Source organism: Leuciscus leuciscus, assembly GCF_965113295.1.
Source record: "Leuciscus leuciscus genome assembly, chromosome: 15".
Lineage (NCBI taxonomy): Eukaryota > Metazoa > Chordata > Actinopteri > Cypriniformes > Leuciscidae > Leuciscus > Leuciscus leuciscus.
Window position 1 is genome coordinate 22,341,230 of NC_138739.1, and position 27,739 is coordinate 22,368,968.

At 38.1% G+C, this 27,739-nt stretch overlaps 2 protein-coding genes and 2 long non-coding RNA genes across 9 annotated transcripts in view; 1 reads left to right on the top strand and 3 right to left on the bottom strand.

Annotated features, from left to right (window-relative positions):
• LOC309475591 (uncharacterized protein) overlaps positions 1-27,739 on the bottom strand; it is a 66,650-nt gene that overhangs the window by 37,735 nt on the left and 1,176 nt on the right. Inside the window, exons 1-2 of one of the 4 annotated variants that reach the window (XM_082138409.1) lie at positions 17,850-18,331; positions 16,153-16,620 (exon numbers count right to left, since the gene is read on the bottom strand). The exons of 1 other annotated variant lie outside the window; for it this stretch is intronic. In XM_082138409.1, the coding sequence (XP_081994535.1) occupies positions 16,153-16,528 (376 nt within the window). In that variant the 5' untranslated portion in view covers positions 16,529-16,620; positions 17,850-18,331. Of the gene's footprint in view, positions 1-16,152; positions 16,621-17,849; positions 18,332-27,739 lie in introns of those variants that run through there. 2 more of the 4 variants (XM_082138415.1, XM_082138412.1) reach the window with 2 other exon arrangements.
• Positions 5,956-11,642, top strand: LOC309475730. Its single transcript, XR_014197820.1, has 2 exons — positions 5,956-8,561; positions 9,954-11,642. It is a non-coding gene; the product is annotated as an uncharacterized lncRNA (long non-coding RNA).
• On the bottom strand, positions 7,977-16,141 carry LOC309475722. Its single transcript, XR_014197812.1, has 2 exons — positions 15,840-16,141; positions 7,977-15,477 (listed from the first exon to the last, which is right to left on the bottom strand). It is a non-coding gene; the product is annotated as an uncharacterized lncRNA (long non-coding RNA).
• Positions 24,013-27,151, bottom strand: LOC309475418 (uncharacterized protein). 3 transcript variants are annotated; one of them, XR_014197643.1, is made up of 4 exons: positions 27,136-27,151; positions 26,799-26,973; positions 24,690-25,907; positions 24,013-24,277 (listed from the first exon to the last, which is right to left on the bottom strand). XR_014197643.1 is itself a non-coding variant. In XM_082138178.1 (3 exons), the coding sequence occupies exons 2-3, from the start codon at positions 26,878-26,880 to the stop codon at positions 24,841-24,843; spliced, it is 1,149 nt and encodes a 382-aa protein (XP_081994304.1). In that variant the 5' UTR covers positions 26,881-26,973; positions 27,136-27,151; the 3' UTR covers positions 24,013-24,840. The 3 variants fall into 3 exon arrangements, 2 of the variants coding, with proteins under 2 accessions (XP_081994304.1, XP_081994305.1); XM_082138178.1 differs by having other exon boundaries at positions 24,013-25,907; XM_082138179.1 differs by lacking the exon at positions 27,136-27,151 and having other exon boundaries at positions 24,013-25,907; positions 26,799-26,988.

Below are 27,739 nucleotides of genomic sequence, written 5' to 3' on the forward strand. Positions count from 1 at the left end.
AAGCCCTCCTGTTCTCCACTCATTACCTGTATTAACTGCACCTGTTTGAACTTGTTACCTGTATAAAAGACACCTGTCCACACACTCAATCAAACAGACTCCAACCTCTCCACAATGGCCAAGACCAGAGAGCTGTGTAATGGGCTACAGGACAATAGGCAAGCAGCTTGGTGAGAAGGCAACAACTGTTGGCACAATTATTAGAAAATGGAAGAAGTTCAAGATGACGGTCAATCTCCCTCGGTCTGGGGCACCATGCAAGATCTCACCTCGTGGGGCATCAATGATCATGAGGAAGGTGAGGGATCAGCCCAGAACTACACGGCAGGTCAATGACCTGAAGAGAGCTGGGACCACAGTCTCTAAGAAAACCATTAGTAACACACTACGCCATCATGGATTAAAATCCTACAGCGCACACAAGGTTCCCCTGCTCAAGCCAGTGCATGTCCAGGCCCATCTGAAGTTTGCCAATGACCATCTGGATGATCCAGAGGAGGAATGGGAGAAGGTCATGTGGTCTGATGAGACAAAAATAGAGCTTTTTGGTCTAAACTCCACTTGCCGTGTTTGGAGGAAGAAGGAGGATGAGTACAACCCCAAGAACACCATCCCAACCGTGAAGCATGGAGGTGGAAACATCATTCTTTGGGGATACGTTTCTGCAAAGGGGACAGGACGACTGCACCGTATTGAGGGGAGGATGGATGGGGCCATGTATCGCGAGATCTTGGCCAACAACCTCCTTCCCTCAGTAAGAGCATTGAAGATAGGTTGTGGCTGGGTCTTCCAGCATGACAATGACCTGAAACACACAGCCAAGGCAACTAAGGAGTGCCTCTGTAAGAAGTATCTCAAGGTCCTGGAGTGGCCTAGCCAGTCTCCAGACCTGAACCCAATAAAAAATCTTTGGAGGGAGCTGAAAGTCTGTATTGCCCAGCGACAGCCCCGAAACCTGAAGGATCTGGAGAAGGTCTGGAGGAGTGTGCCAAAATCCCTGCTGCAGCGTGTGCAAACCTGGTCAAGAACTACAGGAAACGAATGATCTCTGTAATTGCAAACAAAGGTTTCTGTACCAAATATTAAGTTCTGCTTTTCTGATGTATCCAATACTTATGTCTTGCAATAAAATGCAAATTAATTACTTAAATCATACAATGTGATTTTCTGGATTTTTGTTTTAGATTCCGTCACTCACAGTTGAAGAATACATATGATAAAAATTACAGACTTCTACATGCTTTGTAAGTGGGAAAACCTGCAAAATCAGCAGTGTATCAAATACTTGTTCTCCCCACTGTATCTGTGAGACGGAAGGCGGAAGGACCATCAGAATTGAGACTGGTTTCAACAATATAGGTGACCAGTTCAGAAAGAGCCATAGGAAAGATGGCTGGTTGAATTGTTTCACTCTGTGACTCTTTCTCAAGCCTTTTGAGGTTTCTCTCTGTTGTAAAGATGAATGAGACGCAAATGATGGTATTTCAGCTCCTGTGCAATGGCATCAGCACCACTTAGTTGAGACAATAATTTAGCATCATTCAGTGTTTGTGCACATTCATGTAGTCTGTCATTCAGTTGCAGTGTCATTACCTGACATAGGTCAGATTCAGGAGATATGTTATCACAAAGAAAGCAAACCTGATCATCTAGACTTTTCTGCATCATGGTTCTGCGATGCTTTGTTTGGCCTTCATCTATCTCACTACATTGAGCATCGGATTGTTGCTTCTGGGCACGAAGTAACTTTGTGTGGTTGAACCGAAGTCGACAATTGTAGTGATACTTCGCTTGGTTCCTTCTCAAAGCTTCTATACCACCACCTTCATCCAGTCGTTCCAGGTCCAGGGTCATTGGCATTTTGTTCATCTTGTGTAAGAGTGGAATGTTGGTGGCAATCATTTTATAGCCATCATGTTGAGAAACATGATGGGTAGGTGGTGATTGGAGGGGTTCCTTTGTGTCTGTCTGACAAAGACAACATTTCTTCCAATCAGTTGGCCTCTTGGCTGATATGGGATTTTCATTTGCCATTTTGGGGGTTTGTTGTCTGATTAAGGCCGAGGGGTTATCCTTTTACCACCTCAATCATAGACATAGTACACATTCAGGTATGGGATACAACTAGGTATGGGTCACCTACACCTAGCCCGATCATTCATCCAGTGCCATTTAAGTCCTGTGTGATCTGTACACCTTCCAGGTAAGCATACATGAACAAGTCATGTATTGCCCCGCTTACCCTTGGCTCGGCTCTCCCGCGCTGGCACAACCTGTCAATTCAGGTGCGGCTATCTAACTACATCTATTACTAGCTAATTGATGAGGGGCTGGTAGACAGCATTTGGGACACTAAACTTAGCTATACTATTACTACTAGTCAAGAACTACAGTGTAAGTAAAACTAGATCAGTTGACACTGAACCCCATGCTGAGTTCCACAGCAGTTAAGTCACCAGTGTGCCCTGGTTGTGTAATGACGTTCACTCTATTAAACAAAACCTTCCTTAACACATTAAATTGAGCTCTGACAGAAATGGTGGCCATCTTGAAAATGGTCACCATCTTGAATTTGAGCGGCACACACCTTTTTCCATGATAATGTTCCTTGAAGAATATTTGTACCAAATTTCATGATAGCAGCACCATTTGAAAAAAAGATGTAAGGATTCAAGAGAAATGGCGGCCATCTTGAAAACTGGTAGCCATCTTGAATTTTTGAGGGACAAGCACCGTTTTCCAAAAAAACATCCTGAAGAGAGTATTTTCACAAAATGTTATGCCTACATCACTGTTTTAACAATTGACATAATGAGCATTTTACAGAAATAGCGGCCATCTTGAAAAAATGGCCACCATGTTGAATTTTTCGGTGGCCAACGCCTTTTTCCCAAAAAGTGACCCTTAGAGAGTATCTGTGCCAAATTTCATGCTTCTATACCAATTTGAACGATTCTCTTGAAATATGCCATTAATCTGCTGCACTATATTGCTAAAATCGTGTCAAAGTCAAAAAAAAAAAAAAAAAACAATTCAGAGATTTAAAAAATATGTTTGATTTAATGCCTTAACCAAAACAGCTTTGCTTGCCATGACCATGATTTGGAATGATTATTAATGTACTTTGTAGGGGAATTACAGTTAAACCACATAAAGAGACCAAACTGCTCAATGAAGACCAGGAGTCAAAGTTGAAGTTGACAGAGAGTTTACTGAAGACAAAGTTCACCACACTTCCAAAGACCGTAGAAAATGAGTAAGAGGATCCAGCCTCGAACTGACAAAAGACACAGAAACACTAGTACATGTAATAAAATGGGTAATCAGTTGACATCAGGCGTACAGAACATTCTAGCAGATATAACTCAATATTTCAGCTAACTGGAAAAGCCTAATGATTAATCTGTGAAAATCAAGATAAAGTCGATTGTATTTTAAGACAGGCATTTTTTTTTATGAAAGATTAGAGAAGTTAATTGAGTGAAACTCTTTCCACATGAATGGCAGTGATACGGCTTCTCTCCAGTGTGGATCCTCACATGTATTTTCAGATATACTGACCGTTTGAATCTCTTATCACAAAGTGAACACTTATAAGGTTGTTCTCTAGTGTGAACTGTCTGATGCACTTTCAGTTCTCCATCTGTAAAAAAAGTCTTGCCACACTCCGGGCAAACATGATCCTTCACACCACTGTGTCTTTTCTGGTGTAATTTCAAACCATTCATCTCACCAAAACTCTTTCCACACAAAGAACACACATGAGGCTTCTGATTTGAATGAACTTTCAGGTGGTTCTTCAGGGAATTAGTCCTAAAGAAATGTTTTCCACACTGGTCACAGTTAAACAGTCTTTCTCCAGAATGAGTATGCAGATGTAATTTAAAAACACTTGATTTTTTGAAACTCTTCCCACATTGATCACATGTGTGTGGCTTTGCTGCACTGTGGATTGTCATGTGTACGTTAAGGTTTCCTTTATGTGTGAAACTCTTCCCACATTGATCACATGTGTACGGCTTTGCTCCAGTGTGGATTTTCATGTGTACGTTAAGGTTTCCTTTTTGTGCAAAACTCTTCCCGCACTGATTACATGTGTAAGGCTTCTCTCCAGTGTGGATTTGCATGTGTTCTTTAAGGGTTCCTTTTAGTCTGAAGCTCCTCCCACACTGATCACATGCATGTGGTTTCTCTCCAGTGTGAATCCTCTCATGTATTTTCAGATACATTGACCGTTTGAATCTCTTGTCACAGTATGAACACTTGTAAGGTGTTTCTGTAGTGTGAACTGCCTGGTGCACTTTCAGTGTACCATCTGTAAAAAAACGCTTCCCACACACAGAACAAATATGATCCTTCACACCACTGTGTCTTTTCTGGTGTAATTTTAATGCGCCCATCTGCCTAAAACTCTTTCCACACAAGTAACAGACGTAAGGCTTCTCCTTTGTATGAACTTTCAGGTGATCCTTCAGGAAATCTGCCCTAAAAAATGTTTTACTGCATTGGTCACAGTTATATAGTCTTTCTCTAGAATGAGAAAGCAGATGTACTTTAAAAACACTTGATTTTATGAAACTCTTCCCACATTGATCACATGTGTATGGCTTCTCTCCAGTGTGGATCCTCATGTGTTCACTAAGGGTTACTTTTCGAGTGAAACTTTTCCCACATTGATCACATGTGTGCGGTTTATTTCCAGTGTGGATTTTCACGTGTTCAATAAGGGCTCCTTTTTGTGTGAAACTCTTCCCACACTGATCACATGTGTGCGGCTTCTCTCCAGTATGAATTTTCATGTGTTCGTTGAGGGGTGCTTTTTGTGTGAAACTTTTCCCGCATTGATCACATTTGTATGGCTTTTCTCCGGTGTGAATTTTCATGTGTTCATTAAGGTTTCCTTTTTGTGCGAAACTCTTCCCACACTGATCACATGAATACGGCTTCTCTCCAGTGTGGATCCTCATGTGATCGTTAAGGTTTCCTTGATATGGGAAACTTCTCCCACATTGATCACATGTGTACGGCTTCGCTACTATGTGTATTTTCCTGTGTTCCTCAAGATTTCCTTTTTGTGCAAAACTCTTCCCACACTGATCACATGTATACGTCTTTTCCCCAGTGTGGATTTTCATGTGTTCATTAAGGTTTCCTTTTATTGTGAAAATCTTATCACACTGATCACATGCATAAGGCTTCCCTCCACGATGAAATTTGATGTGAAGATTAAGATTGTGCTCGCATGAGAAACTCTTTCCACACTGTGGGCAAGTGAAACATATTTTGGTATTTTTTTTCAATGAGGGACTCAAGGATTTTTCTTCAGTTTTGACATGAAGTTTCTCTCCCGCTTCAATCTCCTTGTTCTCTTCTATCAGGTCTAAAAATGAAGGTAAAAAAAAAAAAGTTTCAAAAGTTTGCTTTTCAGTAAAGCATAAAAAGAGAGAAATGTGAAAGGAAAATTACATGTGAACTCTGACATAATAGAAGCAATTATGAACATGTTGATGCATTCATTTGAATTTGGTATGTTTATGAGACCTATTGAGTTTTTGATTACCTACATTTTACACGTCAGGGTAAAAATAGTTTTTTCACAAAGAATTAGCAAAAATTGTGAACCAGATTAGCCTGGCTAACGTCAGACCTCGTCTCATTGAGACGTGGTCTGGGAACCACGTTAATTTTCTCGTATTTGAGGCGTGGTTTACGAATGCCCAGAGCCGTTTATTGGGCGCTACGAATGTCTGTAAAATGCCATGTTGGATCCATAGATATAAACAAACTGCTTCGGTGTGTCGCATAGACGTCGTCATCGTCTTGCTACTCCCTCCCCGTTCTGTGATTGGTCCCCTCGCTGAGGTGAAAATCTGGTCCATGGAATCCAGGCTGCCTAGCAGCATGAATAAAAAACCGCGCTGCGCGAAAGGCAGCATGGGGAAACCCAGGCTAGAACCAGATATAAATAAAGGTAAAATAAAATAGTTCAGACAAATATTTAGTCAGACTTCCTGATGATTGCCATCAGTATAAACTTTGTATAAATCAAAGTATGATTCGTTGAAAACCAAAAGTAAAATTAAATTAAATTTTAGGCTCAATTTTGCACCCAATTCATGGAAAGTCATCCGGATATTATTTGCTTTAAAGCTGTAATATACAGAAGAGTTTTTGGTTTAAAATGAACAAAAATCAATGAAACAATCAGTTTCTCATTAATTACCTACACTTGCATTTTTTCCTAATAATAACAGAAACAACTTCCTATACTCTGTTGTTTCTGGTCATAAAAGACAAGAGAAATACATCATTTGAAACAATTTAGAGGGTTTAATTGTAAAGTGTAAACTCATAATAACAACAAAAGTTGTAATGTGGTAACAAAGAAAACAAACAGCAGTGTTTCCCCTACAATGTATTCAGCGCTGCTGCAAAATCTTCACGATCAGTATCACGACATTCAATTCATTCACTTACACACCTAAAAACACAGACATGGCGACCGGCGGCGCTGTTAATGCAGTGGCGCGCCTCTGTTCATGGTTGCATAGAAACGACAAACGCCACGGGAGAGCAAGCGCTTGTGGAAAGGAGAAAGCGGTACGAACTGCGAAATTGGTCCTGAGAACTGTGGATTTTCACTGGTATTGGTACCGAATATTGAAATTTTGGTACCGTGACAACACTATTAGGTAGTTATAAATAGGCTAATCACAAACAGACCTTTTCTACGTTTAAGGCATTAAACATACTGTAGGCTACATTCTCTAATCACCAAGTAGAAAGACGTGTTCTGATAACTTCCACATTCTCTGACGATAAAACGAATGGTCGCTCAGGCGCACTTCAATAAAGTAGGTCATCTACGTTAATATTGAGGAAGGTCTGTAGTTGAATAAGGTTAGGATAGCTACGTTAATATTCTTTAGCAATATTAATTAGTTAATAGCAATAGTTAAAGGTGCTCTATAGACACGTTCACTAGGCTACTGCAGAGAAGGCAACATCTTCAACTTAATCTTTGCAGCCGACACTGAATCAGAAAACACTAGTTTATTAATAAATAATTAAATTTGTCTCCTTGCTATTTTTTCCGACACATTTAATCATTATCATTACTTTTCCAGGTGTTTTGCAGCAAAAAAAAGCTTGTTTGCGTGAGCTTAAAGTCGCCATGAAATCAAATTTTACAATTCGTATTTTTATATGTAATATTGTAGTGTTTATTACAAATGATTTATCTGTGCACTTCATTAATAAAAAAAAATTCATGTGCCCTTATATTCTTTAATCAAATATGTTCTCCTTCCCTACCCCCTCGAAACAACTTCTCTTCTCTTCCTGTCATGTGCTATGGCGCGAGGGCGTGGCAACTCCCCTCAAACCGTTAGTCTGCTATGAGTGAGAGATGGAGAGGAGGAGCGCTAAAGTAAAACCCTGCCCTCTATTCAATATTCCGTTTCACTTGGAAATACGTCACAACACTGGAGAAAAGTCGTTTGTAACTTCCGGTTCATGGCGACTTTAAGGCTGAAATTGGCTATATATTATGGCTTTATTAAAGGCTCATTATGGTTTAGTACTCTCACCAGTATATTTAAGCAATTAAATTAAAACAAACGTGATTAGTCGTCGTTTGGACGACTACTAGTCGAATAGATAAATCTTTAGTCAGGGGCAGCTGTATAAATAAGTATATAGTCTGTTTGCGCTGTGTGTTTTAAAATGAAGTGCACACTTTGTTCAGGCAATCAGCTTGTGATCAGTGTTTTCCACAGCTCAGAGCAGATTAGTTCACAATGAATGAATGCAGTGAACTCCATCTCTGAATGTGCTGTGAGTTTATTAATCCTGTGATGGATTATTAATGAATAAAATAGTAAACTGCAAACTAATAATTCTAACATCTAACCTTACTTCTCCTTTAGGCCTAACATTCTAACACTTGAACAAAATGTACTCTGAAGATTGTGTCGAAACCACTGTCAAATTCTGAGATGCTGACCAGACAATATCAAAAATATACTGTCGAGAATAGTCTCACATGACATATTGAGTAATCAACTGAACTTCTAACCTTTTCCATTTTTTTTTTTTTACTGATTTGAGATCTAAGTTTGCTTCTACCTAGTAACAGAAGGGTTTGCATATGAAGAACCATTCAAGTTGTAGGGAAATTATGTAATGTACAATGTCATTTTTGCCATGCTCCTATTCTATAAAAACTGTTGTATTCTTTCTGCTGGTGGGATTATCTCTGAAATTTGTCTGAGATCCTCCGGCTGTGATTAAAGCATATTCGAAGGCATTGTCTGGAGTCTGTCTAGTTAATGCTGCACAGCATGTTAATTGGTGAAGATTACTAGACACTTTGATAGTGTTATAGGGAAAGGGACGAGACGTCGTCCGTCTCAAAGCCAGTTGTCGACTGTATAGTGCTAGAGTATAAAGATTATTATTTCCACAATAGGTACAATTATTTACTTATGAAATATTCATTTTCATTTATTTTACAATGGCTATTACTTTCCATTGTTAGCACATGTTTCCATGTGAAAGAAGTTTCTGTCTATATAGGGAAATGCAACGAGAAGATCGGGGCCTTTCTGTATTTCAGATTAGCCCGTGAGGCTGAGATTAAGACTCTCAGCTTCATGTATAATGTTGGGTTTGCATCTCTTCTCTTTATTCCCGAGCATTTGATGTTTTGTATCAATTATCTTTGAATTGATTATGAAATTGGCATGATACATTTACCTGAGATACATTTACCACACATTTAATGGTGCACAGATATCATTAAAACCTTTTCATTTATGGAGTCAGATGAAATAACGAGATAATACATATTTAAATGTATTGCATTTAATCAAAAAATACTTTGCCTCGAGAAAAGACAGTAACGCGTAAATACCTTTCACGCTGGTCAGATGCCGGACTTTGGGCCGATCGAGCGTGAGCTTTACAGGTGTGAGTGTAAAAATTACAAATATGGGAATTGAAACCAGATGACTAAATTTGAACCTTGTGATTAACAATGAAGTTTGCTTTACCTAGTAACAGAAGGGTTTGTCTATGAAAACCAATCAAATTGTGGGGAAATTATGTAATGTAGCATGACATTTTTGCCATACCTCCTTATTCTATAATATAATGTATTTAATTGTATTCTATTGTATAATTCTATTGTATTCTTTTAGCTGGTGGGCTTCTCAATGGAATTTGTCGGAGATCCTCTGGCCTTACTTCTTCTTGGGGGAGATTCTCTGAGAACTGCTCGAGAGATCCTCCGGCCATGATTAAAGCATTTAAAGGACATTTGCTGAGGTCTGTTTGTCGATTATTCCTGCGCAGGAAGTAAGGTGTTTGGGGAACAGGTATTAGCAACCAGCCGACGTCGATGTGTAGACGCGCTAGAGTATAGTATTAGACTCAGCCGACGTCGATGTGTAGACGCGCTAGAGTATAGGATTAGACTCAGCCGACGTCGATGTGTAGACGCGCTAGAGTATAGGATTAGACTCAGCCGACGTCGATGTGTAGACGCGCTAGAGTATAGTATTAGACTCAGCCGACGTCGATGTGTAAACGCGCTAGAGTATAGTATTAGACTCAGCCGCCGTCGATGTGTAGACGCGCTAGAGTATAGGATTAGACTCAGCCGACGTCGATATATAGACGCGCTAGAGTATAGGATTAGACTCAGCCGACGTCGATATGTAGACGCGCTAGGGTATAGGATTAGACTCAGCCGCCATCGATATGTAGACGCGCTAGAGTATAGGATTAGACTCAGCTGACGTCGATGTGCTAGAGTGTAGACGCGCTAGAGTATAGGATTAGCACCCAGCTGACGTCGATGTGTAGACGCACTAGGGTATAGGGTTGTACTCAGCTGACGTCGATGTGTAGACGCGCTATAGTATAAATATTATGGGCCCAGGTAGACTTAGGTCAGATGAGATAGGACTTAGGTTTAGGGAAAAATTTACGACACTTGGAACTTCATGCATTTTCTGTACTGCAGCTATGGTCTTTTGCACCAGAGCAACATTGTTATAATTTCTATAACTATTGGTGGAAGTATTTGCTTTTTGGTGTGTTTTAGTTATTGCCATGCCTATTTTTTTTTTTTTTACATATTAATTAACTTAAACAAGTGACAAATGAATGAATGAATGAATAATTCAAGACAAGAAAATTCTGATTTCATGATCAATATACCTGCTTACAACTGCTGCTGTGTGTCTGCCAGTGTTTGAGTCATGCGCATAAACTAGACACCTCGCGAGCATAGAAAATGTGTGCGCAAAGTCACGGTAATGTTAAGCCATGTCACAGAAATTTGATTTGCCTCACATGATTGACATTTAAATCAATGATTTATTCTTTAAATTGAATGATATTCAGAATAGAACAAGAATAAAAAAAGAACTATAAACAAGCCAAAACGAAATAATTTAAAGCGAAAGTGAAAGTAAGCGCCGTTGGGCTCACGTATCTCTCTCGTTAGAATCAAAATGTTTCAACATTCACAATGTATTTGGATGTTAAACTATTCTTTATTATAGGCTTCTTTTTACTTCACTCACGTTCCAATATCGACGGAAAAAATCATCCTCTTCACACGCGCAAAAATGTGCTTGGAAACATCACAGTGGAGCGGTGCTTACGCTGAATGGTACAAATTGTATTACTGACTATTTAAACAGAGCAGTGTAATTTTTATATGTTAGGTTGACTATTTTATTATTATGTTTTATTACAGCTATAATGAACAGGCTGCGATGTCAAGATTGCAATGCTGGAATACGTTGTGTTTTTGTGTGGCGCGGGCGCGATCGAACAGTGGAAACATAAAAACATACTCCGTCATGTTCATACAAGACATCATTCAAACTGCAAAGGGAGATATTTTGCAAATAATTTATTTAATGTTTTGTGACAGTTTGTTTTCAGAAGTTTCAAAGAGTTATTAGTAAAAGAGTAAAGACAAAGTTAAAACTTTAAGTATCTATTTTTTATTAAGTATATATTTTGTATTAATACATAACCTCATTGTATTAATTTATAATGTAACACTAAAACGTGACATTTGTGTCAATAATCGTCAAGCACAGGTGATTCCGCGTGGTGGGAGGGGGCCCCAAAATCAAATTCTGAAAGACTTGGGCCAGCACTGCCTTTTGGGGGGACTAAATTAGCTCCTACTGCAGAGTAGGGTCTAACCCAGCACAATAGGAGCTACCAGAGACGCAAGTGTACACTGGCCAAACACATGCGAAACATTGGCAGCTGTTATTTTCAAAAAGCCGTGTTAACACGCAGTTTACATATACCTACTCCACAAAAACTGAAACAGCATTGACCTTTGTCTACTGCATTGTGTTCTTTACAGCCTAGATGATATGTAGCATTGCAAGTTGTTGCAAGAGATTTTGTCTCTTAGCCCTCCTTTTAGCTCTTTCAATCATGTAATCTCTGTTATCACAAAAAAACACGTCACACAACAAAAACACAGCTCCGTGATCACGGTATCCTCAATCCTCAAGTTGGTATTGTTGTTGAATGCCACGCTTAAAGGTATAGTTCACCCAAAATGTTTTATTCTGTCATAAATTACTTCCATTTACCACAACTGATGTGTAATCTGTTCATCAAAAAAAAATTTTTTTAAATTAAAAAAATTACTAAACAACTCAATTCATATGGATTGGTTTAACAATCTCTTTATGAACTTTTTGAAGCATCAAAGTGTTGTGTAGCTGTCAATGGAGGGACAGAAAGCTCTCAGATTTCATCAAAAAGATCTTTATTTTTGTTCCCAAAGAGGAGGTTTTATGGGCTTGGAACGAAATGATGGTATTTAATGACAGAATTTGAATTTTTGGGTGAATTATCCCTTTAAATGGAGTCGCTGTCAGCCAGCTAATATGTCACTTAAGACGAGTTCCTACTGGCGATGTGAATCACAGCCCCTTTGGTGTGAACACAACCAGGAAAATGGTCTTAGGGGAAAACCACCAAAAAATCCAATCTTTTACTCAGCTTCACTATTAGGTTACTCTTGTGCTCTCTCTGGTTAATTAATAAAAAAAAAAATTAAAAAAAAATGTTTTGATGTGAAATAAAGTAGCGCTTTTTTTGTGTGTTCTTTTTTTTTTTTTTGGAAGTGAAATAAAGTAGCGCTGTATATACTTATATATCATGTATAAACTGATATATATACAGCGCTACTTTATTTCACTTCAGAATTCTAGATCTGAGCTGTAGATAAACGAAAATTATTTCCGGACTATATATCTATTCCGTCAGATTTTGCGCGACAAAACATTCACGAGTCATGACAGCTGTTATTTGGTCCATGCTGGAAAATAATCATGACCACTCAAACATGAATTATATAATTAATTTTAATAGCAAGGCCATTCAAAACCAGCGTCTACCATGTGCATAGTAAAACGATCACCGAAAATCATATTGGGTGGGAATTAATGTAAACACAGATATCGGATACCAGTCCTGTCTAGAGTGAATGTAAACAGGCGGGCCAAAAAATCAGATATGGTCAAAAGATTGGATCTGTGCATTAAGTCCTGCACTGTAAATGCAGCCTAGATAACTTGAATAGCTCTATTTGGAAAGAATTTATCATTCTAGAATGATTGGGGTGATTTTGTAGGGGAGTCAATCTGCAGAGCAAATAATAAACAAATGACATGCACAGATACAATACAATAAACAGTGCTTTATGTTTTTCCAGGTAATTCTTACAGTATTCAGGTACAGAAATTGAATAATCAATTGTGAACTAGAACTGCAAAGTCTTTACTGTATAATTTAAATATAATTAATATTTTTTAAAGCTACAAAAAGTGATTTTCTCTTTGTTTGTTTTTTTGTTTGATTAACATTAATGAAACAGACAGCAGCAGGAATATTAGGCTGCTGTCACTTTAAGACAGAATGCACGGATCCAATATAACGACACGCAACCGTTTTCTTTCTCCATTATTTACGTTTGTTTAAGCCATAAGCGATTGTGCTTACAAGGATACTCACAGAGACAGGCATTTTGACAATTTTTTTGTGTACGTGTCCAAACACAGATAGCAAAATATAATGGAATTTGGTGTTTGCTGTGTTGGTGTTTGGTCTGTGCTGCTCTGAGTGTGTGCATCTTTTGCGTCTTCTTGTGCTCGAAAAGTTGAAAAATGCTTGAATGTTTAAACTGACAGGACCTAAAACACGTGCAGTCATGCAAGTGATAAACTTTCGCTCTATGATGGTTAAACTTTGCAATTATTCCAAGAATCACGTGCGTTTTGAACTGTGGTGCCTGGTCCGTACAGATCATACAATCCCATCCTAAATGACATCGCAGATCCTCTGATCGCGACTATTCCCACATCGCAATATCGATGCTAAAATGCAGGGTTTTTCCTGCATAGAGAATTATGAGACGGCCGCCTCCGTTAAATTTCGTGCCGCCTCCGGCTCTCGACAAAACTCGGACAGACAGTCATGGTCAGATACACTTTTTCCACCGTGACGGTTCTGTTACGGTTACCGCTTGTGTCCATTCTCAAACCGTATAGTGCTGCACGGATAATCCACGGGTCGGGCGGGCCAAGTAATAAAAACATAACATTCCAATTAATCGAGGGTGGATGACAGATAAATCATTATAATGTGTTGATTTTAATAAAGACACGGAACTCTCATCACGGTAAAATGCAATGAACGTGCGTCACTCTACTTTCGTTTTCAACAACGTAATTCTTTTCAGGGAAAACAAATCAAGGAAAACATATCAGGACTCGACAATAACGCTTGTCCGGGACCATAGACTGTGTCCGGGACACGTGTGGTTTTTTTTTGGTTTTTTTGAAGGGAAAAGTGAGAGAGAATTGTAGCCCATCCGGACAAATGCCCTGATTAAAACAATTTTTAATATAAAAATAAAAAATAACTAGGGAATCACCGAAAACGTGAGGATGATTCTGTTTTATTTAATTTAATGCAAGTGGCGATTGATAACCTATAGTTATAATAATATAGGCCTACCTAATGTACTGACGGTAACAAAGCTGCGCTGTTGAGGCTCGCGCAGTTATTTATAACATATTAAGAAACAATATATAGCCTAGACTACACACGACCAGAGTGATGTTTTCCTGAATGCCATCAAGATTGATACCAAGACTGATTTCATAACAGTTCAATAAACAAATAGTTCAAATTAAGTCACTAACATTTTAGATGCAATGACTGCTTTTGTTCTGTTTCAGCAGCGAAAATAGTTCCAAACAAAGATCACAGCAGAACCATAGCGCATCTCACAGCAACACTCAGCCATGTTTCATTAATGAATGATTCAGCGTTTTGAACGAATCGGTTGAGTCAAAGATTCAATTACTTATTCATAAACTGCCTCATTCTGAATAAATAAGCCATTTAAACGAATTGTTTGAATGAATGACTCAATGACTCGCTCATTAAGACGGTCGCCTGCCGTCTCCTACTGGCGGTTTAGTTTTATAAAGTATCATTATTTTCAACATTCCTTATTTGTATATTGAAAAATATTTAAAATAATCTAATTTAATACAGTTATAATTTTTCAATGTAAATTATTTAATTTGATTGGTAACAGCCTAGTGTCTTATTATTTTAATTGAATATATTGATCAAATTTAAGACTTTGAAATGAAAGATGGAGCAAACATTTAGGGGAAAAAATGTCATTCATAAAGATACAAAATAAAATTTTCAAACAGTGATGTAATGAAATATTGACAATTTAAGTTTGAAGGGAGTAAAGCCTCTGTTTAGGCTATTAAGGAAATGTAACTTTTAAATAAATGTTCATTTTTAATTAGCCAACTTCAGTGTGATATGTTACCACATTATCATGCTTAAAACTGAGAATTTGAATAATTGTAATGTGATGATCAGATGTAGAGATCTAAACCAAAGAATATGGGAAGTTTGCGGGTGGATTATTTATTTTTAACAGTGGATTCGGGTGACTCAAAGTGCACCAGATAAAATGTAAAAAAAATTCTTCCGGGGGGGCATGCCCCCAGACCCCCCTAGAGGTACTGAGCTCCACCCACAAAAATAATGTGGGAAACACATTAGGCTATATGATGATCTACGAAAAATACTAATTTAATTACCTTATTATTAAAATACATTATTAGGATTTTACCACCTCCGCCTCATTTTGAGCCAGGAAAAACCCTGTAAAATGATATATCTTGCAGCCCTACTCACCTGTGACCCTTACTAAATTTGCTTGCATACATGGAACATAGTGAACATAGCCCCTTTTAAAGGTGCTCTAAGCGATGTCACGCGTTTTTTAGGCCAACACTTTGTTGTCACATACAGCAAACATCTCCTCACTATCTGCTAGCTGCCTGTCCCCTGAACACACTGTAAAAAAAACACGGTCTCTGTAGACAGCCCAGGCTCCACAAACTAGTGCTGGGCAAAGATTAATCGCGATTAATCGCATCCAAAATAAAAGTTTGTGTTTGCATAATATATGTGTGTGTACTGTGTATAATTATTTTGTATATATAAATACACACATATGCATGTATTTATTTAAGAAATATTTGCATGTATTTACTGTATATACATTTATACATAATTTATATTATATATAAATATAAATAATTTATATATAAATTAAAAAAAATCTTAAATATATACATGCATATGTGTGTATTTATATACAAAATAATTATACACAGTATACACACATATATTATGCAAACACAAACTTTTATTTTGGATGCGATTAATCGCGATTAATCATTGCCCATCACTACCACAAACAGCAACAAAAACAAACTGGGCTAACCCGCACCATAACAAACTGTTCCAGCCAATAACCGACAAGAAGGATTTGGGGGTGGGGTTTGGGGGGTTAGTGCGCGGATGAGGAGGAGGGAGGGTCTAGCTAGCCTCCTTTTTGTTTGACAATATTCTGAACGTCAACAAGAAGTGACGTCACCGAACATCACTTAGAGCACCTTTAACTATGATTATTTCATAGCTCTTAAGACTTTTCTAACTGCACTAAATCTAATGAACTGCTTGAGGTTTTAGAACCTTATTGAAAAATCAATAAGCACCAACCTATTTGTTTTTCAGTGTCTTCCAGCTTTATTCTGCAGGGTTCTAGATCAGCTCTTTGTTCTTCAGTGTCTTCCAGCTTTATTCTGCAGGGTTCTAGATCAACTCTTGGTTCTTCACTGTCTTCCTGCTTTATTCTGCAGGGTTCTAGATCAGCTCTTTGTTCTTCAGTGTCTTCCAGCTTTATTCTGCAGGGTTCTAGATCAGCTCTTTGTTCTTCAGTGTCTTCCTGCTTTATTCTGCAGGGTTCTAGATCAGCTCTTTGTTCTTCAGTGTCTTCCTGCTTTTTTCTGCAGGGTTCTGGGTGAGCTCTTCGTTCTTCAGTGTTTTCCTGTTTTAATCTGCAGGGCTCTGGATCATTCATGTTTTCAATGTTCATTCTTCTTCTTCACTTGTAGAATAATGTGTATATTCCAGCATTTATTGGTTTAAATGCTGTGGAAGAAGCTTCGTTGAAGGTGAGGAGCAGAACTGCCAAAAACAAACATAAATGAGTTATCAAATGAATATTTTCATTCATTCTCAAACTTTAAACATGTTGTTTGTCTTTATTTATCCAACTATCAAAATGTTAAAGTCCCTGTGAACCGGAAGTTGCAAACGACTTTTCTCCAGTGTTGTGACGTATTTCCCAGTGAAACGGAATATTGAACAGAGGGCAGGGTTTTACTCTAGCGCTCCTCCTCTCCTTCTCTGCTCATAGCAGACTAGCGGTTTGAGGGGAGTGGTTAAGCGTTTTTCAACCCAAGCCGTCAAACCTACATCATCAGAGAAGGAACGCCATTCCAGACCGGAAGTAACTTTTCAGACTTTGATTAAAGATTACCACGGCAAACTATTTTTTCCGGTGTCTTAACCTGCACGGATTAATTGTTCACCACAAGACTAGTAATATGCGCTAACAAAGTAAATAGGTTCAATTTTGATTTCATGCCGACTTTAAGTTCACGTATTCTACATGGTGGTCAATCTATTTTTTGACATTATTATCTTCTTCTTTTTTTTTTTTTACTTGAAGAGGCAATTGTTTATTGTGATACTCCCACTTATTAAGTCGTATCAGGGAGATGTCGTTTCATTAACCACAGTTATAATAACTACCATACAACAGCAGCATATGTCCATATGAACCTAAATATAGTTCGATTTACAACACATTTATACATTTACAGTCATAAAAAAATAGCTAATAAACTTGTTGCCGTAAACTGTAAGAGCACGCACAACCAAATTATATTTTAATGTTTACAATGTCAAAAAACATTGTCAGCTTATAAATATTTATTTACCTCTTATGATGGATTTAAAAGGTCCCATGTGGTGAATATCGTCATTATCGAGATCGATGCTCATTAATTCCCAACACAGATCATACTTTAATTTTTTTTTTAATTTTTTTTTTTTTATCAAGTAACATTAAGCGACAAACCCCTCACTGCTCCAAACATCGAAATAATCATACAGACTAACAAACAAAAACAGACGAATGACTTCATTTAACTTTAGTTCCTCATTTGCTGCTAGGCTAACGTTACATGATGTTTATTTAAGTCAGCCGACGCCAGAAAAAAACCCCGCACAAATAGCTCCGTACCAGATGAAAACAATACAGAAATTACACTGTAAAATGTTACTTTGAATACTGTTTTTTTAATAAATATATAATATTATAAATATACGAAGGACCGTGCACTGCTTACCTCACATCAGAAGAGAATCGGCGCAGTGATGGCGTTAGCGGTGACGTCATCAATGCGAGGCGAAAATCATGAAAACACGACTAAAGACTAAAGCCGTTTCTTGTCTGTACTTGTGTTCTTGTGGACTTGTGAAACGTTATCAGTCGCTGCCCAAGTACTGTTCTAATTCAAAGTTCACATCTATGCTGCGTTCCAGTCCACTTTTAGACACGCACTTACGAACTTCCCTAAGTAAGCACTTCCCCTCGGGGGAATCCCCGCTGCCATTTTGAAGTGCGTTCCACTTCGTGAAGTGGACGAGGGAAGTTTATGGACAAACCCTCGTTCCCTCGATTTTTACCGAGGGAGCGAGTCTACTTCATTTGTACACTTCAGGCACATATTATGTCCCAAAATGCCAGTAGCACCTCACTGCAGTACACGAGATCCAGGGGGCGGAGTTGGATCCAGATGTAAGGGGTGGAGATTGGTAGGTTTAGGGGTGGGTTTAGGGATCAGGGGGTGGAGATGGGTAGGTTTAGGTGGGAGGAGTTGGAAAATGCAGTATGATTGTGACTTCACCACAACAACTCTATGATATATATATATTAGGGCTGGGAATCGATTAAAAAAAATTAACTAATTAATTGCACAATTTCTGTAATTAATTGCAATTAATTGCGCTTCCCCCAAGCTTGTAATCATCAATATTTAAACTTAGAATCACCTAATTAAACAACACAGGAAAAAAAGGGAACAGAAAATAGCCCTATATTAAAATATTAAACATCAATATATCAATATATTATTCTTTTTCAATAATCAATCAACATAATCAATTTAACAGATTATTATTATTATTATTATTATTATTTTATTAATTATTAAAACAAAATATAGTCCTACAAAGCTATTATTACCAGAGCATGTGATCAGAGCAGGTCATTTTACCATTGTTGCCCAGCATGGCTATACCAGCTCAGCAAACAGAAGTCAACAGAGAAATTTCACGTTACTTGAGTGGACTTTACTTTTCCAGTGCTTAGTACATGATTGAAGCCTTTGGGCCGTTAACGACAGAGCCGCCGACACACACACACACACACACACACACACACGGAACGGAGAGCTCGCCGCTGCTGGGCCATTAACGACAGAGCGAGCCGACACACACACACACACACACACACACACACGCACGCACGCACGCGCGCGCGCGGAGCACAGAGCGCGCGACCGACCGACCGACACACACACACACACACACACACACACACACACACACACACACACACACTCACGCGCGTGCGCGCGGAGCACAGAGCGCGACGCACATACCGAGCGGAAAAGACCCGCTCATGAAATCTGCCCGAGAATGAAACCTGACCGCCGAACATGGAGGGGCGGGACGGCATATTTCGGCCTTTTTAATAGCAGACGCAACAGGAAATCATTAAAACGAGGCAAAAAAAAAAAAGTGCTGCGTCAATTGCGTTATTTTTTTTTTACGCGTTAAACATTTCAAATTAATCGCAAAGATTAACGCGTTAATTCCCCCAGCCCTAATATATATATATATATATATATATTTTTTTTTTAAACAACCCAAACACACCTATATACATTTGGATGCTGCATTAAACAAATTCTTAAAGGGAAAAAAAATTAAATAATAAATCAACTCTATAGCTGATTCCAAGTGATCAAGGGCTTAGGACGTTCCAATTCAGCCCATTGCAGTTTCCGCCAGTAATGGGCACTCGTGCATCGTAAGCAATGACGTACATCGGAGTGAACGAGACGGAGGGAAGTTAGCGAGTGAAGGGCATGACAATTTTGGACTGGAACGCAGCCCTAGCCAAGTCCAGTTCAAATACCCGGATGTGTTCTTGATCCGCCCCTTTTATCGAGTATGCTGAGAGGTGACTTGTGCGGACTTGTGACAGCCAGGTATCCCAGAATGCATCTTGCAACAACCAGCAAGCACCATAGCAGAGGAGAAACCCAGCGTAATTTAAAAATACTGCTGTTATTGTGTCACAAAATGTAATTTTAAGAGTTTTTCAGGCAAGAATGTAGTTGATTAGCTCAAATATGTGGTTTATTTATAAAGATAGCGCCTTTTTAAAAATTTGATGTGACGTTTTCGGAGTTGTGAGATCCAGGTGATCACCGGGCGCTCAGTGCTCGTGTACCCCGCCTGGAACAACCCCTCCTCGGCTAGTCCTTCTGACGTTTGCCACTGGCTCTGATGTCTCTAGTCTCTATAACTTGTATAGTCTAGTCTCGAGATATAATTCGTTCTTGTGTATATCTAATCTATAATTTGTTCCCTTGCAAATCTTTTGGCTGAGGGCAAAGTGAAGTTTCATAACTTTATATATTTAGGCTATTTAACTTTAAAGGGATACTTCAAGATTTAGCATTAAGCTTTGTATTAGTAGAAAACCTGTAGTATTTTCGAATTACCGTGCTTTCCACCCTCATATCCCCCTGAGACGAGAGATTTATGTATTTTTTGTCTGGAAAAAATCCTCCGATGACACAAAAATCGCCATTTTGCGTCATCTGAGGATTTTTTGGTCAGAGGATAAAGACTACACCCAGTAGTAGGAGCTATCCCGCATGTTTTCAACCCGCACATAGAGGGTGGGATCTCACTCACAGAATGTACACATAGTATCAGCCGTCTTTCTTTGGAAGCTAAGCTAGCAGGCTCTTGTCCTATGGAGAAAGCTGAGTAGTAGGGGTTAGAATCCTCTTTTTCCCGGACATGTCCGGCCGTCGAGATCGTCCAAAATGTCCGGGATTCGGCTTTTGCTTTCTGCAGTCGCCATTCATTGTTTACATGCACACCTTTTGTTTCAATCTAACTGAATTCATTCCAATTGGTGAATCTGAATGTAGTGTTTACATGAACGCTAAACAAGTGATCGGTTGATGTGCGTTTTAACATTGCTAAGAAAAATGCCGCTCTTCCGTGAGAGATATGAGACCGGTGCGTCTCACAGGTGTCGCTCATCAGTAATCACGCCACCGGTAGCCTAGCCTTGTTGTTTACAGTTTAGCTGCGCTCTCTTACCAGTAGGCGTGGCTTGGGAGTGGCCTCCTAGGGCAGCGAAGCAAGTGCATTCTGGGCATTGTTGTCTTTCATCCACATAAGCCAAAAATACATTTTCTGGCTTTTCTCAGTCTAGAAAGCTCCAAATTAAAAAATAATTTCACATTTCTTCTACATAAATGACCCATTTTAAATACACATTCATCTTTCCAGAGGTGAAGTATCCCTTTAACTTATGTTTTACTGAATTGTTTGCTTTATTTCTTAGCTTCTTATACCTTTTAGGCTACTTATACTTTTATTATTGATCATTAAAACTCATAGACAGTATATAAACTGGACACAGCGACCCCGTATAGGTTTCAACGGAGAAAAGTGAAGTCAATTAGAAGCTCTCACTTCCTGATGGCTGAGCGTACTGCGCAGACTCAAACTGAGCTTGACGACGTAGATGTGACGTGAGCAACCCGTCTGTCTTCTAGTAGCTGTGCCAAGAAAAATCTGAATCATTCCCTTCCGAAACTTGCAGAGATGGAGAGAGTATTCTGATTAATTACTTTGTCATTTTGCCTCCACGTCCCCCCTATTGCGCGCAAGCTTCTCCTCCTGTCCATACGGTAATTTCTCTACTGTGCGACAGAGAGTCGCGTGGTTATGACGCAATCGTTAGCCTATTTTTACAAAAACTGCATCTACAGGGCCATTACTTAAGATACAAGGTAATGGAGCCTTTTAAACATTTTCGTGTTTCTTTAGAAATAAATAATGGACAAATGGAGTCTTTAAACGCCTCAGATGTAAAGTTATTCGCTGTCAAAGTGACGCCAAAATGAATGGGAGTCAATGGAATGCTAACAGCAGGTGATGGTCCGCTAATCAGTGGCGGCGCCCGGGGAAGCTTCAATGTTTTCCGAAACCCTGCCCCCCTGTTAAAACTGACATTTAACAAAAAGGGTTTTGTCATTTTATTTTATACATTTAACATATTTATGTACTTTCTCTTCACTCTATGTAGGCTACATGTATAATAAAATTACACAACCCTGACTCTTTTTGTTAAATGTCAGTTTTAATGATCAATATTATAATGTTTCATAAAAAAAAAAAAAAGAAAACCAAATAAGGCAGGGTTGTGTTTTATAGTTTGTGTGAATAATCATTGTAGCTACTCGTTGCCTGAACCACATTTGTCTGGCTATTAATATGTTTAAGATTTTTTAAATGAAAATGAAAAGAGGCAGAGTTTTGTTTTAATGTAGCCTAAATATACATAACCAGCCAGAGCGAGCTGAGTGACATTATCAAGAACGCTGCTGTGAAATTACCGGACTTGAGTCCTGTCCTTCCGTCCGCGGGAGTTCGTTCTCCAGTCGAACATGGCAAGTCCGAACTACCAAGCATGCAAGTCCGAAGTCTGCGTACTTGGTATTGAGAAACGGCCTAAGTGTCTGGAATGGAATGGCACACTAACTTTACTGCTTACTGCATAATACACAGTGCATACTGCCTACTATTCTTAAGAATAGTGTGTGAAATAGTATTTACAATATTCAAAAAAAAAAAATGTAATACGCTACAGTCACAAGACAATCATTAAACATTAACTCAGCATATCTGTCCAGGTTACCTTACGAATAAATGTGCTAACTATTCTTTATTTTTTATGTGCAAGCCTGAGTGAAACCTTTCAACTCCTCACCAACCGGCTTGATCTAACCCATAACAATTATGTTTCTTGGTGTAAAGTCAAGTTGATTCTGTGAAATTACTATTACTATTATTATTTTCACATCAAATCAATTGATTTGATTATGCTCAAAAACAAAAATGTAACACAAAAATGTGCTTAATGTGATAACATAAACTAACTGGTTTGACAAAAAGCTAAAAATATAATTATCATGTTCGAATCAAATTGACTATTAGGCTGGATAATTTTAAGGATGCAGGTAACAATATTACTGCAGACATACCTACCATTTTCTGTGTACAATACTTCAATTATAAAATAACTCATTATAGCTGGGATAACATCACAAATAATTTTTTTAGGATTATGGTAGATTATGCCCTACATATTAGGTAAATAGACTATATTTTGTCAGCATACAAAAGTTATTGATATAAAAAATAATTTCCTAATTGTTTAAATTTGCACAGTTATTGAACCAATTTGAATCAACTGTTGTATAATATCAAGAAAATGCAATTACCTGCCTCCTTGTTTATTGTAGATGCCTTTATTGTTACACATATTTAGCCAATGTATTGGATATATGCATTGCATTCTATGTTGTTATTTATTTTGTTTGTAAAAGATGGCTTATATTGTTTTGGCATAGATGTACAGTAAATGGTTATGTATGTATATGTGACTGTGCTAACCCATGTTGAGAGGAGCAGAAAAGTGCGATTATGTGTGTGCGCTAGAGGACTCCTCCAACTTTAAATGAACTCAGCCATTGTAGTTGAGTTTACTGGAGTTCAAGGACATGAAGAGGTGGACCGCTCGCATCTGCCTGGAGAAGGATCTGGGAAACTTTGGAGGAGTACCAACCTAATGCCTGTTGTAAACAACAGGAGTATAAAAGACTGATGAACTGACTGCCTCTTGGGATACTGATACGCCAGTGCCCCCGACGCCTAGAAGCCCAGAGCTGAGGACAAGAAACCCCAAGCAGAAGATAAGAAGCCCAAAGCTTACTACACCTTTGATTCAAAACGTGATTATTGTATTTTATACTTAAACGATGAAGTTCTATTTGCCTTTATATTTTTGTTTATAATAAAAAGAAAAGTAACCAATTAAAATAAATTTAATTGATTACAAAATCTGCCTTCTGAGATTTATGATGCTGGAAGAATGAGAACATACCACAGAGAAGTCTTCTGACCAAATTGTAAGTACCTTTTAAATGCTTACGGTTTAGGTCAGATTTGACTTTCTTTACCTTACCTGAGAATAATAAATAAATAGGTAAAAGGTGTTAAGAAGAGTAAAGTACACACCGTAAAACACAACACTAAATGGACTTTGAACAATGAACAACGATGTCCATGTTCTGTTGAAGCATTAAACTCTGTTTGCATCACTGAATCATTATTTTCCGGAAACATGCCATAGAGATTAAAGTACAGTTTATTTAATGATAGTGTTGTCGGAAACACAGCTAGTGTGTACTGTACAGCAACGTGTACTTCTAAAAGTGTTAGGCTACATTAATAATTATTCCCACCTCAGTTCACTCATGCCGCACTCTTCACGAAGATGAAATGTCACGTGGAGTGTGTTGCGTTGTGGGAAACCCATGCAGTCTTCAGATGCAAACATCAGATTTCAGCAAGTGTAGGTAATCCGGAAATTCCATGGATACAGAAAACTCACATACTATTCACAATATACACATAAAAAAAAAAAAAGTTGTATGGTAGTATGCCATTCCGAACATCGATTTTAGTGTTTTTGAGTTGCATTTAACAGATACTGACAAATAGCGTACAGAAAATTTGCATACTACACATAGTACATACTGGATTCTGCAGAAATAGTAAGAGTAGTATAATAGAGTGCCATTTCAAACACAGCCATCATCTCACTGATCTATATAAATGATTGGATTGATTGTGAAGTCATAAAAAGTGACGTCACGTGCCGGCAAATTGGTATTCCCTCAAATTCTATTGAATTAATAGTAGTCATTTGTTTGTTTGTTTTTGTTTGTTTTTTTGCTCTTTTAGGAGAAACTTAATTTTTTTTAGTTGATCTGAAACACATTTGAAACTGCTGGAACTTTGTTCACCTTGACAACTTTACTGATGTTAATGATGATAATGTTTCTTTGTTCCGTCTCTTGTAGCAGCTGGTCACGGCAGATTTCTTCTGAAGATATTGCTTGATGCGTTGTCACATTTGGTGAGGACGCAGTGTTGCTGGATCTGAAGATGAACTGCTTACTCCGATTTTAGACATTTGTTTTTTGTATGATTGAGTAGAGAATTCAACCAAGCGAAACGTTCCCCACACTGAAGGCAGTGATACGGCTTCTCTCCAGTGTGGATTTTCATGTGACGCTTACAGTGTCCTTTTTGTGCGAAACTCTTCCCACACTGATCACATGTGAAAGGTTTCTCTCCAGTGTGGACCCTCTCGTGTGTTTTCAGATGTTCTGACAGACGGAATCTCTTGTCGCAGTGTGAATACTTGAAAGGTTTTTCTCCAGTGTGGATCCTCTGATGCTTTTTCACGTCAGCTTCTGTAATAAAAGTCTTTCCACAATCAAAGCACACATGATTCTTCACACCACTGTGTCTTTCCTGGTGTAGTTTTAAATCACTCGGCTTACTAAAACTCTTTCCACACAAATAACACACATGAGGCTTCTCCTTTGTGTGAACTTTCATGTGGTTCTTCAGGTATTCTGCCCTAGCAAACTTTTTATCACACTGATCACAGTTAAATGGTCTTTCTCCAGAATGAGAATGCTGATGTGATTTAAAAGTGCTTACATGTGAGAAACTCTTCCCGCACTGATCACATGTGTGTGGCCTCTCTCCAGTGTGGATTTTCATGTGTTTATTAAGGTGTCCTTTTCCTGTGAAGCTCTTCCCGCACTGATCACATGTGTGCGGCTTCTCTCCTGTGTGGATTTTCATGTGTTTATTAAGGTGTCCTTTTCCTGTGAAGCTCTTCCCGCACTGATCACATGTGTGCGGCTTCTCTCCTGTGTGGATTTTCATGTGTCTCTTAAGGTGTGCTTTTTGTATGAAACTCTTCCCACACTGATCACATGTGTGCGGCTTTTCTCCAGTGTGGATTTTCATGTGAAGTTCAAAACTTTCTTTGTATGGAAAACTCTTTCTACACTGAGGGCAGGAAAAATATTTTTTGGCTCTTCTTTTCAATAAACAATTACTTTCACTCCACAAGTAACTCAAAGATTTTTCTCCAGATTTGACATGATTATGTTTCTCCTCCGCTTCACTCAGTTCTTCACTCTCCTCATTCTCTTCAATCAGATCTAAGACGAAAGAAAGAAAGAAAGAAAGAAAGAAAGAAAGAAAGAAAGAAAGAAAGAAAGAAAGAAAGAAAGAAAGAAAGAAAGAAAGAAAGAAAGAAAGGTTTAATTTTCTGTAAATCATAAAACATTTAGCCTGATGTAATAGCAGAAAGCAGACAACTAAATATTACACAACTATTATTTTGATGCATTTATATTAGAGATTGACCGTTAATTGAATTTACCTATATTTTCTTCTGATATTTAAGCATTTTTTCTTTAAATCAGATATCCATCCAGTTTCAAAACTGTTTGATGTAGGGTCCCAGACGGTCCCGTTCAACTTTTTTGAATAGTTTATAAAAATCAGGACTGAATTGTACACTGCAGGGGTGGGAAGAAGATAATATGTTGATTAATGTGAGGGGAGGAGAGCATACACCCCAAACTATAGACAATGTCTAATTGGTCAGAACCCCTTTGAGGGTCGGTCAAACAACAATCATTTAAAACTTGACGACACGAATGAATCATCAGTCTTGAGTTTGTCTGACCGACCAGCAAAAAGAAACAAGCCAGCTAACCGGTCTAGTCTCACTTCCTTTTTTTGCAGCACGCCACGCATTCAGGAAATCCCCCAAAAATCCAGTAAAAAAAACAACAACAAAAAGAAAAACGCTGCTTTAAAGCAAAAGGCAAAAAAAGAACATTGAGTTTCAGGCTCCATTTTGTAGCCAGTTCATGGAACGTGTCCCATATATTATTTGCCACTTTAACTGTTATTTCACAGCTCTTATGACTGTTCTAACTACAACAAAAACACATTCACCGTTACCACTGATTAACTGATAAAGTTTTATAACCTTAACGACCTTCAGCATCATTAATGAAGAATCAAGAATAAACACCAACCTCTTTGTTCTTCAGTATCTTCATGTTTTATTCTGCAGGATTCTGGATCATTCATGTTCTCACTGTTCAACTCCGTCTTCATCACTCTTAGGCTGATGAAAATATTACAGCATTTATTGGTAATGTCCTGTAGGAGGAGCTTCACTGACGTGGAAGTGCTGTGTGACAAACAGATCTGTGAAAATAAAAATAAATGTATGAATCAGTTTGATGTTTTCCTTAATTCACATTTTATTCATTTTAAGCATTTATGTGTTGTTCAAATATCCATCTATTAAAATGTAAAGCTACTGAATTGTTTTTCATTTTATAGCATAATAAAAATGAACAAACTTACAAAATAAATGTTCAGAGTAAGAAACTTCTAGTGATGATGGGTGCTTTCGAAACACCGCTTCATGACGCATCGAAACCTTTGCGAATCATTTGTTTTGAACCAGTGATTCGGAGAGCGTATCTGACATTAATATGAAGTCATGAACGGATCGGTCATGAACGATTCGTTCATTTTGAACGAATCTTTGTTCTATATGTCTCGGAAATAAGGAGTTTTCTCGATTCGTTCATTTTGTGTTGATCAATCAAATCATTGAATGTGGTAATAAAGAGTTGGTCAATGCTTTAAACTTTATCTGTATGATGGAGGAAATGATAACTTTGATTCTAATCTTAAGAAAATATCATAGCATATAGGCCTAATTCAAATAAAATCCCATATTACTGATTTGTCTATCAGCCTACTCATTTTGAATCAGACATAATTTATTTTTCTCTAATGATACATCCTTGTTACATGATTTATGTCCTTTGAGTTATTACTGGATAAAAATGAACCATTAAGGATTGAAAATAGAAATGTAGTGTATGTATTATGGATTAATGCATGTTGGCATATTTACAAGTTGTCTTTTTAACTGAAAAGTTACATGTAAACCCACACA

Bases quoted from the DNA above. Each gene is read 5' to 3' on its own strand.
- LOC309475418 (XM_082138178.1), bottom strand. From the start codon at position 26,880: ATGAAGACGGAGTTGAACAGTGAGAACATGAATGATCCAGAATCCTGC. The intron at 25,908-26,798 runs GTTGGTGTTTAT...CTTTCGTCTTAG, and splicing joins AGATACTGAAGAACAAAGAG to ATCTGATTGAAGAGAATGAG.